The 15,309-nt window shown below is 57.0% G+C and overlaps 1 protein-coding gene across 1 annotated transcript; it reads left to right on the top strand.

Moving 5' to 3' along the window:
- The first annotated feature begins 1,774 nt into the window (after positions 1-1,774).
- Positions 1,775-14,639, top strand: NES (nestin). The gene is made up of 4 exons (XM_090053174.1): positions 1,775-2,813; positions 5,544-5,668; positions 6,789-6,862; positions 8,114-14,639. The coding sequence occupies exons 1-4, from the start codon at positions 2,001-2,003 to the stop codon at positions 12,385-12,387; spliced, it is 5,286 nt and encodes a 1,761-aa protein (XP_089909300.1). The 5' UTR covers positions 1,775-2,000; the 3' UTR covers positions 12,388-14,639.
- The last annotated feature ends 670 nt before the right edge of the window (positions 14,640-15,309 follow it).

The raw sequence follows: 15,309 nt of genomic DNA, 5'->3' as shown, positions 1-15,309 counted from the left end.
AGCCCGCCAAGCCATTCTATCCGACGCGCGAGGCCCCTAAAAAATTTAGAAAAGTAATATTAATCTACCCTGGGCTGTCTGTGACGCAGCCCTCGATGGCTTGCCAAAACTCAGTAAGCTGCCTTCCACCCAAAATAATGGCCCACCCCTGGGTTAAGCTGTCAGCTTCCACCGCATCGTATGAGGATGATGAGTGCCACAGTTCTGTGGTTTTCTTTCTTCAGGGAGTGAAAATCAAAAGATTTCATAGAGATAGATAGATAGACAGACAGAGATCAAATGACCAACCCACTGAGTGCTAGGTAGAATGACAGACAGATAGATCGATCAATCGATCAAGATCAAATGACCAACTGACCGACAGACAGGCGCAGATAGATAGATAGATAGATAGATAGATAGATAGATAGATGAGTCATGGATATAGATGAGTGTGTCCACAAAACAGATGATGGGGGTAAATAGCTATCTAGCTGGATGGATGGGTGAATTACAGTACAGATGAGTATATGGATGTATGGAGATAGATAGATAGATAGACAGAGATCAACTGACTGACAGACAGATAGATTGATGGACAGACTTACAGACAGACAGACAGAAGATTAAACAAAGCCTGGACTATTCTGGCCAGCTGCGTGCCCTTCTGGGGTGAAAGCCCAGGCTAATCCCTGACAGTTCTTGCTTGTCAGTTGCCCCAAATCCATTTTGTTTAAACGACACCCCTTCCCCCCCCCAAAAAAAAGGGTTCGAGACTAATGTCACTTCCCATTCATCCACCGCTTAAATGAGGCTGCCACCAGCAGAGGAAGGAGAGGGGTTTGCATCTGGGGGACTGCTAGGATGGGATGAGCTCACACGAGTGACGGGACGTCTGTTTGTCTGTCTTTCTTTACTGCAGGGCTGGCCGTGCTTCACAACCAAGAGGCATGGCAGGGGCTGGCTGGGAGTGTAGGGCCCTGCCTGCTTTGCTTCCTTGACTGGACCAGGGAGAAGCCAGCACCAAAAGAGCAGCATCCTAGCGCAAGCAGCTCGCAAGAGGTGCAGCTCCCAGGGTAGCAGGGTTCCTGGATCTTTCTCGGCATGGAAGTGAGAAACAGCTGTGTGTGTATGTATGTGTGTGTGTGTGCATGTGCGCACGTGCGTGTCTGCATGTGCATGTGTAACCCCCCTCCTCCCCCACATACCTCCTGCTGTTTCCTGCCAGTTGCATGCTTCTTGCTGTCTTCTGTGCAACAAGTTGAGCACATTCTCAGCCCAGCCCCAGGGACAAGATCCTTCTTAACACAACGTAACACTTGCACCTGCCTTAACACAGCTGACTCTCTCCATTGGGGGCTGCTGGAGGGCACCAAGTGGTCAGGCTGCTGCCCTGGGGGTGGGGGGAAGGGCATTCCTTATTAATCCCGTTATTAATCAGATATATTTGCATTGCCTGCATGCCTCTGAGTCCCACAGCGGGCCCAGGCTCCATCACCTGGAGGCCGTGTATCCTACCCAGAAACCTTGCAGTCGACATCCCCCCACCCCCCGATTGACAAGAGAAGCTCAGAGGGGGACTTTCCTCACGTCCCACTGCTGGAGGTTGGAAGAGAGCTCAGGTGTCCTGATTTCCAGTCTGCAGCCCCCTCCCTCCCTCCCCACCCCTCATGATGTGACTATGAGAGCATCCTTGCAAAGCTCTTGCAGCTGGGCAAGCCCTGCTTGACGCACAGATGAAGCTCTTCTATATTTGGCCCAAGTCCAGCCAAAAATAGCCGGGTCTGGCACCGGGCAGTTTTCTCGAGCACGGGTGAGGACCTGGCCTGGAGCACGTCCAGGCTGCCACCGCCCTGAGGCATGGAAGAGTTAAAGCCCTCACTCACTGTCTGGGGCCTCCTACTCCGCCCACTGGAGTATGAATAGCTGCGCTCGGCTGTTTCCCGGCCACTTGCTCCCTCTCCCCCTCTGGACCACACTTCCCCGCTCTCTGCCCATCCACGGACCACGGTTGTCCAGTGATGTTGAGCATGGAGGGCTTGCTGGGGGCACGTGCCCTGGAGAAAGAGTCCCTCCAGATGTGGGACCTCAACAAGCGCCTGGAAGCCTACCTAGCCCGGGTGAAGTTCCTGGAAGAGGAAAACGAGGTGCTGAGAGCGGAGATCCAGAGAGCTAAGAGCAGCCCGGCCGAGAGGTCCTGGAGGAGCAGGTACGAGGAAGAGCTGAGAGCCCTGAGGGCTACCTTGGATGATGCCTTCAAGGAGAAGTGCCGAGCGGAGCTGGCCCGGGACAGCCTGTACGAGGAGGTGGAGCAGGTGAGGAGCAGGTGCGAGAGGGAACGGGCCGCCCGGGATGAAGCCAAGAGGCAACTGGGGCTGAGCAAGAAGGAGCTGGAAGAGGAGAGGAGAGCCCAGATCTGGCTGAAGGAGAGGGCTGCCCAACTGGAGAAGGAAGTGGAGGCACTGATGGAGATACACGAGGAAGACAGAGCCCAGCTGGACCAGGAGGTCGCCCGCTTCTCCTGCAGCCTGGAGAGCTTCCGGGCTCCATCGGCTGCCTTCCAGCCCCTGGAGGTCGAAGACTACTCCAAGAGGCTGGCCGAGATCTGGAAAGGAGCCGTGGAGACCTACAAGAGTGAAGTGGCCCAGCTGGAGAGCACCCTGGGCCAAGCCAAGGAGAACCTGTGGCAGGCAGTGGAGGGCAACCGGCAGAACCAGCTGCAGCTGCAGCAGCTGGAGAAGGACCTGGCCGGGCTCAAGGCGAGGAAGGAGATGCTGGAGGAGAACCTCTCCCAGCAGTGGCAGGAGCAGAGGGGGGAGGCGGAGAAGTTTCAGGTGGGTCCAAAGGCCACGGAGGGGAGGGCATGCAGATGGGCACACAGGACTGGGATCCAGACTAGCATCCTTGTCCTGTCCCTGGGAAGGAGCATGCCTAGTGGTTAGAGCCTGGGAGACCGGGGCCCGGGACTCCAGGTTTCAAGACTGTACTCCGAGGGACAGATGCAGAGGGTGGGAGGGGAAGCGGGACTCCTGGGTTTTCTGCCTGGTTCTTGTGGTTAAATGCAGGGGGAGGCCGACTGGGCTCCTGGGTTCTCTCTGCAGCTGGGCCAGGCGCACCTGCATGCAGGAAACAGGATTTTTGGTGGGGGTTGAGGAAGTTTGCCAGTGGCAGGGCCACTTTTGGTCTGGACTGACTCATGGATTTGGACTTGATTTGGCTTGGCGCATGAAACATTTCTTTAAAAAAAAGAAGAGGATTTCCAGCCCGGGCAGGTGCAGAGAAGGGTTGTGTGAGACGGTGGCATGAGGTCTCAGAGGGGGGATGCCAGGAGCTGGGCTGGTCTGGCGGAGAGGGCTGGGCTTATCCCTGGCATTAGAGCAGGGAGGGCGTCTATCCCAAGCCCTGAGGAAAGGGTGAGGGACATGTCCTCATCCTCCTCTTCTGACATGCTGTGGTGCTTAGGGCTGGGGAGAATGGGAGCCAGGATGCCTGGCTTCTACCTCCATCAGGCATGCCCTTCCCTCGCTTTGTAAACCCGCCAGCCCCAGCAGGTTGGAGCTTGCAAGGCATTTCTGTGCCTACATGAGGGCATGACAGCCAGGGCTGCCAGGTCCTATGCCTGCTTCTGGGTCCCTTCCCCTTTCTGTGCCTCAGTTTCTCCATCTGCAGAAGCAGGATCATCATAGAGACTCCCCACCCCCTGCTTCAGGCGCTCAGTGATTTAAAATCTTAGATCAGGCATCTTGACGTGGAGTGGGGACATCCCCTGAGTCTCTGACTAGCCTGGGTGAGCTGATGACCTTGGATTCACAGCATGTGCTGGATCTGTCTCTGTCCCATGCACTGTCTTTCTGTCTCCTTTAGAAGAGACAAAAACCTTTCCAGGCTTCTGGAAATGGGAGGGTTGTCCAGTCTGGAACATAAAAATCCTCCCTCCATGACCTGCTAGTGGGGTGAAGACAGCTCCACAGCTGCCCTGACCCATTCTGGCCTTGGCCGTGTTCGGAGCGGGTGAAGGCTTTAGAAGTTTCTTAGACTCTGTGTCAATCTGGAGTGTAAATCAGGGAGGGATTTGGCCCTGGAAGGGGGTTGGACCCATGGGTGAGTTGCACCCAGGGCTCCAGTTCAGAGCTCTTGAAGAAGGAGAATTTTGCTTCAGGCCCAGTTTGAATGCCCATTTGGATACTGCAAATCCAGAGTCAAACCCTCCACCCATTAATAGTGCTGGTCTGGATCCTTGCATCCGAACCTGCCCTGTCTCCACCCAGTTCATCTCCTCTCAGAGCTCTCCTGCTTTCCCCGCAGGGCATTGCTCACCCGCTGCAGCAGAGATCCAGTTTCCCCATCTCCTCTTCCCAGCTGTCCAGCAGCTGCTCCCCTCGGTATCATCATGAACCAAGCAAACGGGGGGGGGGAAGAGCCTGACCACAGCTGTAGCTGGACAGCTGCAAAGTGGCTCCTCTGGGCAGGGCTGGTGGTGGTAGAGTAGAGGCAGGGGGCCCAGGGCACCAGGTCAAGGCAAGGCAGATAACTATGACATGGGTCTCATATGGCAGCCTGGAATTCATCCCTCCTCTTCCCGGACCAGGTGCAGGGAGAGGGGAATATGAGGAGCTAACAGGGAGGAAATCTCCAGCCTCCGGGATCGGTGTCAGGAGCAGAGCACATGGCGTCTCCCTTCGTCCTGCCTGCTTTACTTTGCAGCTTCCCTTTCCCTGCCCCCCTCCCCCCCAGACCTTCCTCCCCATCAGTGATCAGCCTCAAAGAGCTCCTTCCCCAGCTGCATTTCAGGTGCTTCCGAGATGACAGGGCCCCCTTGCTCTCTGCCAGGGCAGAAAACCCACTGAGGCAGCTGTTGGGCTCTGGGGTGTAACGGGATCGGGGGCTTGGCTGCCTCTTCCCATTCGCACCCCAGGCGGAAGCTCCCTGAATAGACCAGGCTGTGCTGCTCTTCCTTCCCCCCATCCCAGGAGGAGATGGACAGAGGCCAGGCCTGGCCAGTCCATCTGAACTCAGATGAGGAAGGAAAGCAGAGTAATTGCTTCCTGTGGGAAGGAAAGCAGGAGCAATAGGAGGGGAGCGAGAGGAAAGCCTGGCTGGGGGCTGCACCAAGGAGTGCCGGCGGAGTTGTGCGTGACGGGGGGGAAACAGAGAAGCAGACTTCCCCCCGTTGTCTCTCCACATCCCCTGCCACCTCCTTCAGGGCAGGGTGTCACAGCCCTATTACTACGCCTGCCTGAGCACCCAGGCTCTGTTCTCCCAGCATGGCCAGAAGTAAGAGTGCACTATTCCCTCCTGGGCAAACTGGGGTACAGGGAAGGGCTCAGATGGGTCTGTCTGCCAGGAGTGGGTGGGGAAGGGATAAGCCGGGGGGGGTGGCTTGTGGACTCACCACTGTTTGCCCTTATCACCTTGGGCACATCCCTTAGCCCCTTAGGGGGAAGGGTGGTCCCAGCATGGCCCTTCCTCGCCAGGGTGCTTGGGTGCTGCCTGCCAGGCTGGGAGGCTTTGGGTGCACCCCAGATGCATGTCCTGGCCCACTGACCTGGCCTTTCCCATCCTAGTTGGCCATCGAGGCCCTGGAGCAGGAGAAGCAGGCGCTGCGGGTCCAGATCGCCCAGGTCCTGGAGGACAGGCAGCAGCTCATGCACCTCAAGATGTCCCTCAGCCTGGAGGTGGCCACGTACAGGTGGGTCTTACCCCTGCCCACCACAGACATGCCACGCCACGCCACGCCACGCCACGCCATGCCATGCCATGAAGCACCGGAGCACACGGCCTCGGGGGCACTGAATGACCCGACATCCCTGCAGCAAAGGGGTTTGGGCACTTGGGATGTGCAAAGGGGCCAGTGAGAGGGGCTTCTCCAGCCTCACAGGCAGCTCCTGCTCTGAGAAAGCCCCTTTGCCAAAGGGATGGGCCAGATCGTGTCCATTGTCTGCACTTCCTTCTCCCCTCAAAGCCGTTCCCTGGGAACCTGCCCCCCCAGCCCTGCCCTGGCCCCTGCTTCCCATCCAGACAGCTCGCAGACAAGGGGCAGCCGGAGGGAGCGTGGGGAGGATTGATTAGCATGAGAATGGGGCCTCTGAGCTAGCCTTGATGTCATGGGGATACGGGGAGGGGGGCAGGATGGAGCAGGGCCAGGGAGGGTGGTGCAGGAGGTGGCATAGAAGGGATATGGGGGGTGACTGGCAGTCCCATTGCAGGCACAGTGCTCAGCAGAGCTGCTCCTGGCACTGCCAGGGGGTTACCTGCCTCCCCTGCAACCACATGTCCCTGTGACACCTTGGTCAAGTCCCCTATCACTGTCCTGGCTCAGTCATGGCAAGGCAAGGTCAGTGCAGGGGGCCGAGCCGCCAACCTGCTCCCATCTCCAGTGCTCACTGGTTGGTGCCTTTGTACCCATCAATCCCCCTCTCTATTCCTCAGTTTTCCCCCACTGCAAAGATCTGCTAAGATAGATGGACACTGGAGCTGCCCACTCAGACCCCTTGGAGCATCCTGGGCTGTCTGTTAGCAGGAACATCTCCTTATTAAAATGCACCAAGTGCTGAGTTAGCCATTCTTTTATTGTATGTTAAAGAACCAGTCTGTTCCCCACTGGCTGCCCAGGGGGTAGGGTCCTGTGACTGGAGGAGAGGGGGCAGCATCCTTATACCTCCAAAAGAGTCCTGGCGGCATTGGAGGATCTTTGGGCCGGAAGGTCTGCACTGAGCTGTATGTGCAGCACCGAGCACCACAGGGCTCTGATAGCATCTGAGGCTCACCAGAGGTCCTGGAATAACCCAGCACCCGATTCTCCATTGCAGGACACTGCTGGAAGCAGAGAGCACCAGGCTGCAGCTGCCAGCAGGGGAGTTCAAGCTGGCCAACAGCTTGCGAGGTGAGCAGGAGAGCCTGAGGGTCTGTACGTGGGTCCCTGGGGCACCCCGCTCTTTCAGCCACGATGGCAGGGATGTGCCCAGTCACTGCCGGTGCTGGACACAAGCTATGTACCCTATCCCCAGAGCAACACACTGCCTGGAGAGGGCAGATCTGACTACATGTGGCAGGGGCACAACTGGGAGGGGACAGCTCACAGCTGGGGGGGTCTGGTAACCCTGTAGAGAGGGAAAAGACAAAGGGCTGGAGCCTGGGGGACTCCATTTTACCACATCCCCTGTTGCCAACTGGAAAAATCAAGAGCCGAAGCCCCAAAAGCAAAGAGCTCCAAATCTCAGGAAATTTTACCGAAAAAAATAAAAAAGCAAACAAATGGAGGGGTCTTTGCATTGCCCTTCTGGCTCCTGAATCCTTAGAGTGCATGCTTCCCCCTGCTCCCAGGAAGGTTGCAACCCTTTGGGGTGCAAAGCAGCTGAGATTCACACCTGATCCCCTGACCCTGAAGCCAGGGCTATAAGAGAAACCAATCCAAATTCAGCAGCAGGAAGCCTAACTTGGTCTGGTGGGAGGCTACAAGATCATGTGGTGGGGCAAACACAGGGCTTCTCCCTGTAATCAGGCAGTTCCTGATTCATTTGTCTAGCGATGGGCACCACTGGCTATTAGACGACCCAAGGATGCCTGCGCTATAATTCTGGGCACTTGGAGTTTAAAGTATGCACTCAGTTGAAAAGGTCTCAGCTGTAATTTAAAACAGAAATAGCCCAGCAGGCAGGGGGAGAAGACAAGTCTTCTCTTCTGCAGGCACCAAAAAGTGCCTATGTGTACCCCCTTTCTAGCCCTGGCACCAATATCTGGCTTGAACTGCCAGCTTTGTAGCCCCATTAGACATCAGAGAGTCAGCAAGGGAGATTTTCCTGCCCTCCCACTCTGTCCCATCCCTACCTAGCCATTCTTCTGTGTTCTCACCAGCTTTCTGGTTCCACCCCAGAAGTGGCTGCATTCTGGAGGTGGAAGACCCCTGAATGGATGTAGGGTCAATCAAATGTCCCTCATCATGTTGCTCTGTCCCAACCAAAGACTTTGCGGTGATAACGGGCTGCGCCCGGGTGGTTTTCAGTCCACTTCAGGCTCTGTGTAAAGGCTCAGGGGATCAACTGGAGCAGATCTGCCTCCTCACAGCAGCTCTGAGCCCGTGTCTTCCCCTGTCTTACCCTGCCAGTGCTGACTGCATTTGCCTCTCTCTCTGCAGAGGCCAAGCTGGAAATGAGTAGCAGCAAGCTCCAAGCCATGACCCCGGAGCCCAGAAAGCTGCTGCCCTGGGACCACCGGCTGAGCCCCATGGTCTTCCAGAAGACAGAGAGCAAGATGCATCTCTTGAGGACCCCGACCGAGTCCCCCAGGCTGCAGACAGCTGCGCTGCCCCAGAGCCGGCGCCCCATCACCAGGGAGCTCCCGAAAGCCATCACCGGCTTCCAGTTCTCACCCCGGCAAAGCGTTGACACCGCAGGTCCCAGCAATGCAGCCTCCGGTCCTGTGGGTGCATCTCAGGGGCTCGCAGCCACTGAGATCAAGACAGTGGCTCGTTCTTTCTCCCGAGAGTCGCCGGAGCTGCTGAACTCTCCACGCTCTGCAATGCCGGAGCCTCTGGGACAACCCCCTTCGGACCTGGAGGGAGACAGAGAAGCGGAGCCAGGTGCCCAAAAGGAAGCTGGTGAGATGGGCAAGGAGGACGAGGACGCCATGAGGGAGGAAGGACGTGACGCCAGTGAAGAGCCTCCTGGGAAGCCGGTCCCCCGAGAGCTGCTGTACCCCGACCTGCTGGTCACTGAGGCCTTGGAAGATGCTTTGAGGGAAGTCAAGCAGGATGCAAATACCGCTGAGGGGTCCAGCCCTCTCTGCACCAATTGGGCTCCCCTGGAAGAGGTACATGGACTAGCAGTTCCTCCAGCTGCAGAAGAGCTAGATGGAGAAATAATGTGTGAGCTTGAAGGTCTGACGGACCCTGGCCAGTCCTTAGAGGCTGTCAGTGGGACCTCAAGGGAGGTCGACAGCGACCTGCAACCCCAGCCTGAAGACAGCACAGGACAGCCTGGTATGCAAAAGGAGAGTGGACAGCTCTGGAGCCCATCCAGGGAGACAAAGGACTATAGTTCCCACGCAGAAGTGCAGGACAGCGAGGCGGAAATCTGCATGGCGCAGGCTTTCTCCATGCAAAGCCTTCCAGCTGCCCCCCAAGAACCGCCTCTGAGAGGGGATGAGGAAGAGGACTGGGAGCAGGGGGTGCAGAGCCCCATTCAGCAGGACAAAGAGGTCCCCTGGGAAATGCGGGGTCCTTCCCCCAGGCAGGATGAAGAACAGCCATCTGCCGAGACCCGGGAGGATGCCAGCTCCTGGGAGCAGGATGAGAGCAAAGAGGAAGAGACGCCCCCATTGCAGAGCCCAGAGGAGCGTGAGGAAGCAGAGGCCATTTGCAGGAGTGCAGAGCCATTAGGAAACGATGTGGTAGTTTTAACAGAGCCCACGAGGGAGAGCTGGGAAGTGGGAGCACATGGCCGCAGCACCCAGGCAGGAAGCTCAGAGGAGTTTGACCGAGGGGAGGAAGACTTGGAGGTCATGAGCACAGAAGCCTTGCATCTGTCAGAGGATGAGGAGAGACGGGAGCACTGGAGCCCGTCCAGGGAGATTGAAGAATACAGTTTCCAGGCAGGAGCACAGGAAAGCGACTTTTTCCAAGCAGAGATTCAAGCAACGCAGGCTTTCTCTATGCAGAGTTGCCCAGCTTTGCCTGTGGAGAACCTCGCAGAACAGCTCCAGACCACGGAGGTGGAGGCAAAGCGACTCCAGAAGACAGAGATGGTGTTGGAAGATGAGGGGAAGGTGGAGGTGGCAACAGAAGCCCAGGATTTTGGTATCTCAGGAGATGAGGTTTCATTTGGGGCTGAAGAAGCAGAGACCCTGGATGCAGCCAGAGAGGGAGGTGATGAGCACAAGGAAAAGCTGGAAGGGGAAGTATTGGGTAGTGAGATTCTCTGTATGGGACACGAAGGCCTAAGGCAGGAGGAAGGCAGCTTGGAGGAGACTGGGGACCTGCAAGAAGGCACCTCTGGGCAAGACACGGGGCCAGGGGAGGAGGTTCTGGAGATGCCCCAGAGACAGGAGTCCTGGGGCAGGGAGGGGGATATGGAAGAGGATTACCGCAGGTCCCCTTCCTTGGAGCGGGGAGAGGAGGTAGCAGAGGGATATTCTGAGGATGGGGAAGGAGCTGAGGTCTTGGCACAGGCAGGCCACACCATGACCAGCATGGGGGCAGCCGACAGCAGAGAGGAGCAGACCCAGGGCAGTCTGGACTCAGAGGTGCAAGAAAGGAGAGAGGAAGAAGATGCTGACGTAGGTCATGGGGCTGGCCAAGAGCCCCCAACACAAGACAGCAGAGCAGAGCAGGCTGGCCCCAGCACAGAGCTGATGGGCGAAACCCAGCATACCCCAGAGAGACCGAGTGAGGACATTCAGAGCCCACCCACCCTGCCGCCTGTAGACTCCCCCCACCAGGAAATCCTTGAGGAGCCAGAAAAGGCTTGGGAAGGCTTGCAGCCCTCCCCTGAAACACAGGGGAAGGCTGCAACCAGGGGAGAACATAACGAGTACGAAGAGCCAGACAACCTGGACGTGGCCTCCAAGATGCACCCACTGGGGCAAGGGGACTTCTCAGAGTCAGAGGACTCCCTGGCATCCCAGGAGGATTTGGACCTGAAAGCAGAAGGCGCAGATGAGGAGCTGGACAGAAGCACGAGGATCCGGCTGGAGGAGACGCTGCCGGACAGCACGCCTCTGCATGTCTATGAAGGGGAGATGCTGGCCCAGAACGTGTCCAGCCAGGAGCCTCCAGCAGCTGAAGGCATGGCAGACCCAGCCCCATCGTCCTCAGTTTCCCTCGAGGGTGCAGGGCAGGTGCAGCCCGGGGCCGAGCCAACAGGCTCCCGAGACAGCAGGAGCAGTGAGGAGCACACAGCTGGGACGGGGCCTCTGGAGAGCACCGAGGAAGAAGGGTACTTCATGGTTTCGGCTGCCCCACACGAGACACCCAGCTGGGAGGAAGTCGAGGGCTCAGAGGACTTTGAGGAAATCCAAGCAGAAGCTGCAGGCGCCCTCGGAGTTGATCTGAGTTTGGGCACCGCGCAGCCCGGGATGCAGGAGAATATGGGGCACTGTGGGGAGTCTACGGATGAACCCACCGAGGGTTTGGGAGCAGACATAGCCCAGGCTGAAACCTCTAAGGATGAGGGCGATTGGGGGGTGCACGATGAGGAGCTAAGCACGGCCACAGTGCCAGAGGACCAGGCACCCCTTGAGGAGCCGACGGTGGGATCAGAGGGACTGGCTGCCGAGCTCGATGCAGGGCAAGACGGTGAGGCAGGGGAGCTGCCCCAGGAAGACAGCAAACCCTGTCCCTCTGATATGGCCCCGGAGCCAGAGGAGAGTGGTGTTTCTCCAGAAAACGTGGTGCAGGATGGGGCTCAAACGCCCAAGGCCATCAGCCCTGGCACTGGGGATGCTGCCAAGGTCTCTCCACTGACCACTGTGGCTGACCTGGGAGAGATTGTGCTGGAAGGGCAAGCGCTGGCTAGCCAGACAGCAGTGGATGGGTCTCTTCCCTCCAAGGATGTGCAAGAACTGGACATCACCCTGGCCCCTCCAGATGGTCCTAAGGCCAGCAGCCAAGGGGACAACTCTGGGCAGCGCAAGGAAGATGCAGAGAAGAGCCAGGAGGTGCTGGTGGTCTCCCCGGACACTGCAGAGATGCTCCCAGCCAGTGTCATGAAGGACTCGGACATCCTAGAGATTGTGGAGCAGGCGCTGGAGTTCAACCAAGAGCTGATGTTGGGTACGAGACTCCCAGAGCTCCCCGATGACGCCGGGCAGCCAGCTCTGGGCACAGGCGAGGCGTCAGAGCCAGCCCCAGAGGCCAGGAGTGATGGCAGTGACTCCTCATCCGGCACGGACGAGTTGAGGACTGTGCACGAAGCCCTGGAGGACTCCTCGCCTGGCACCAAGGGACTCGTGACATCAGGTCTTATCTGGGCTGAGAACCACGCCACCGCAGATCTGAACGGGGTGCACCACGAGGCCCGGCTGGCGGAGCTGGCTGAGTTCACGGAGGAGATCCTGAATGGCATCTCCGACCTGCAGGTGCCCGATGGACACAATGGGTATGAGGAGATCGCCGTCCCCCCTGCACTCCATGGGCAGGACCCTGACACCTTCCCCGTCTACCAGAGCTCCCTGCCACGGAGCGACGAGGAGGGACACCAGGATGGGGACACCCCCGTGGAGAAAGCCCCCATGCCCCTGGATCCTGACAGCTGCAAATTGGCTGACATCCTGCAGTGCGGGAAGACCCTTGAGGCTCAGCCCATCTCTGTCCCATCGGCCTTCGGAGACGAAATCCTGCACCTGAGCCCTGGGCAGCCTCTGCAGCGCCAGCCCAAAGACGCCCAGGGATCATGGTCTTCAGAAGATGACTGAACAGGACAGGGAGCCCAGACTGCGCATCCACCCAAGCTGTGACAAGTGAAAACCATGTATTTATGGGGCTGGGGGCTTCGACCCCTCTCACCACTGGCCCCCTTGCCAACTTAAAACAGGCACCGGTCTATTGACAATCGGCAGCCTCCCCTAGAGCATTTACTGCCGTAACACTGCCCATTGGGGGTTTATCATTATTATTATTATTATTATTATTATTATTATTGATTGTTTTTTAACACGTTTGTTTGGATTATCTTCCTTTTTTTTTTTTTGAAGCACACGTGAACGTAGTGGCATAGACTTAGCCCTCGGGGCTCGGTTGTGTCTCGGTGGGCGCGGAGTTGGGGGCGATGCTGTTTGCCTGGGGTGCAACATAGAGGAACGCAAACATGGGAGGGCAATTCCCCTTTCTCATTCACACCCGCACCAAATCACGCATGGAGCCTCACTCTCTGTCGTCCCCTTTGCTCTGCTGTGATTTCTACCCGCTGGAAGCATCAATAAGAACAAGGTTCCTTTCTCCCGCTCTGTGGCTGCTCTGGCGTCTTTTGTGTTTTCGGTCTCTGGGCTTGTTGGTGCAAAAGGAAATCGAAGCTGGGGTTTCACGGAGGTGCCTGCTGTCTTTAGAGCATCTGAGCTGGCGCCCACGGGCTTGGGAAGGGGGGAATAGTGATGGCTACTGTGTCTTGAGGGCCCACAAAGGTGTGATGGGGGGTTGTTAATGACAAGGCTGGTAGGACTGGGGTGATGGACACCCCCCCCCACCATAGCACAGTGAAGAGTCCTATTTCTTCCTCATCCCACTAGCTCCTCCCATCTTGTCCCCTCCTGCACCCGAGCATGGCATTTCCAGCCACATGGGATGGAGGAACTGGACATGACCCCCAAGAAGCAACAGGATAATTGAGTCTGACCCCTGTGGGATAAGGAACAGCTCCACTCTGGGCTTCTGCTTGGCCCCTTGCCTCAAGCCCCGCTTCCTTAAGGAGAGGAAGAGGAGGCAGGGACTCCACCAGCCTCTTCAAGGCTGTCTCCGTCCCTGGGTGGAACAGCTGAGGTGTCTCACGATGGGGGCAGGAGATGAGCTCAAGCCTCATCTGGACCCATGCTATTTGGCCCAGGTGTCAATGGAACCAGGCTGGGGGTGGAAGACCAGTCTTGTCACTTCCTTCTCTGTGCCAGCTCAGCTCGGGGTGGCTTTGGGGCTCTTTAATCCCTGCTGTTAGCACTGGATCCCCCAGCCCGCAGCCATCGTGACAGCCGCCTCGGCGGGTTATGGCCGTACAATGCAGCGGCTAGGGGACAAGCTGTCTGTATGGACATGGGGTGAGAGCCTCACATCCCAAACTGGCATCGCTCAGTTGTGCCTGTATCCATCCACAGAGCAGGGCCCCATGACGTGCCAGGAGGCTGAGGATCTCTCCTTCCTGTTCATCGGACACGGGTCCAGGAAGAAACACCTCAAAATGATCCATTTAGGGCCTGTCTCCATCCTCCCACCACACACAAAGAGATAGCACCTGTTCTTCACCTTGTGACATCCACGGAGGCAGTTGCCACTGAGGAGAAACCCCCCTGCACATTGCAGGCTGTGCTCAAGAGAGAGCAAAGCCACTAGAATGATTTTTCCCCCGATCCTGAGATCTCCCCAACCTGCCATTTGTGCCAGGGGAGTTATGGGGATGACACAGAGCACCCCGAAAAGAGACTTAAAAAAAATAATCATATTCCAGGTTAAATTAGCCAAGTCAGTTCCAAATCCTATCGATTGAGCAGAACTCAGTTGTTCCAAAAACCTTACTGAGTGAGCAGACAGAACTCAATCGTTCTAAATACCGCGTGTGGCGCTACAGCCGGCCAGCATCCTCCTTCCCAGACCTGTGCCCCTGGGACTTCAGATGTTCCCAAATCCATTGGCAGGCATCCTATGTGCAGGCTCAAGCCCAGAGGTCTTGGGGTTCAGATACAGCAGGCAAGCATCCTCCATCCCAGAGTCTTTAGTCCCAGACTTCAGATACTCCCTACACTTGATCTGAGGCCAAACTATACTTGATCTGAGCCAAAAGGCCAGAAGTATCCCAAAAAGAGATGCATCCCTGTCCACACAGCCTGATTGCATCATAGGATAGTTTCATATCTGACCCCCAGCCCTGGCTTTCTGATCTATGCCCAGCAGCCAGCAAGCCCAGGATGAGCTGCTAGTGGATTCCCTGGCTCATTTGTCATTCAATAAAGCAATTGACTTCCCACCTGAGCTTGGTGTGGATTCATTTTGGGCCCTGATTCTAGCTGAGTGCTAGCTGTGGTGGACAATAAGCTTTTTGGCATCCTGGGTCTGTACAGCGCCTAGCGGTGCAAGGTCCTTATCCGTGACTTGGACTTCTGGGAGCCATTGCCATTTTGAGCAGAGGCAGCTCATGACAGTCGGAAGTCAGGGTTGATTTGCACCTTATAGGCTAACTGAATCAGACATGCATCACTTGGCTGAAGTGAAAACAGAAGCAAAACCCTCCATCCTGGACAGACCTGAAGTGAAAGGGCTGCTAGCACCGGTCATGGTGATTCACTACCCTGACAATGATTTCTTGCAGCAAAGTTATTTGACTTGGCAGGCTGGGAAGAGGTGGGGGGAAGTTCCCACTTATTTCCTAAGAGGCCTGGGAAAAGTTCCCTGGCCTTGCTAACATCTGGGGTGAGGTCATTGCTTTCTCTAAAGAAGCTGCGTCTTGCAGCAGATCAAATGAGAAGCCAAGGGGTGATGATAATCCTCCCCCGCTGCCCCCAGCCCCTTCCAACTGAGATGCAAATGTCTGGCTGGCTCTCCCAAAGCCCTGGGCTTTGTCCCGGGAGCAGAGACAAGGGGCTGAGCATGGGGGACCAGGTTCCTCTGCAGTTTCCCAGCTCCTCCTGAGATGCTTC

The sequence above is a fragment of the Crocodylus siamensis genome, chromosome 6, assembly GCF_052110815.1.
Source record: "Crocodylus siamensis isolate JL-2025a chromosome 6, ASM5211081v1, whole genome shotgun sequence".
In the NCBI taxonomy this organism is placed as follows: domain Eukaryota; kingdom Metazoa; phylum Chordata; order Crocodylia; family Crocodylidae; genus Crocodylus; species Crocodylus siamensis.
This window is presented reverse-complemented; position numbering and strand designations above follow the sequence as displayed.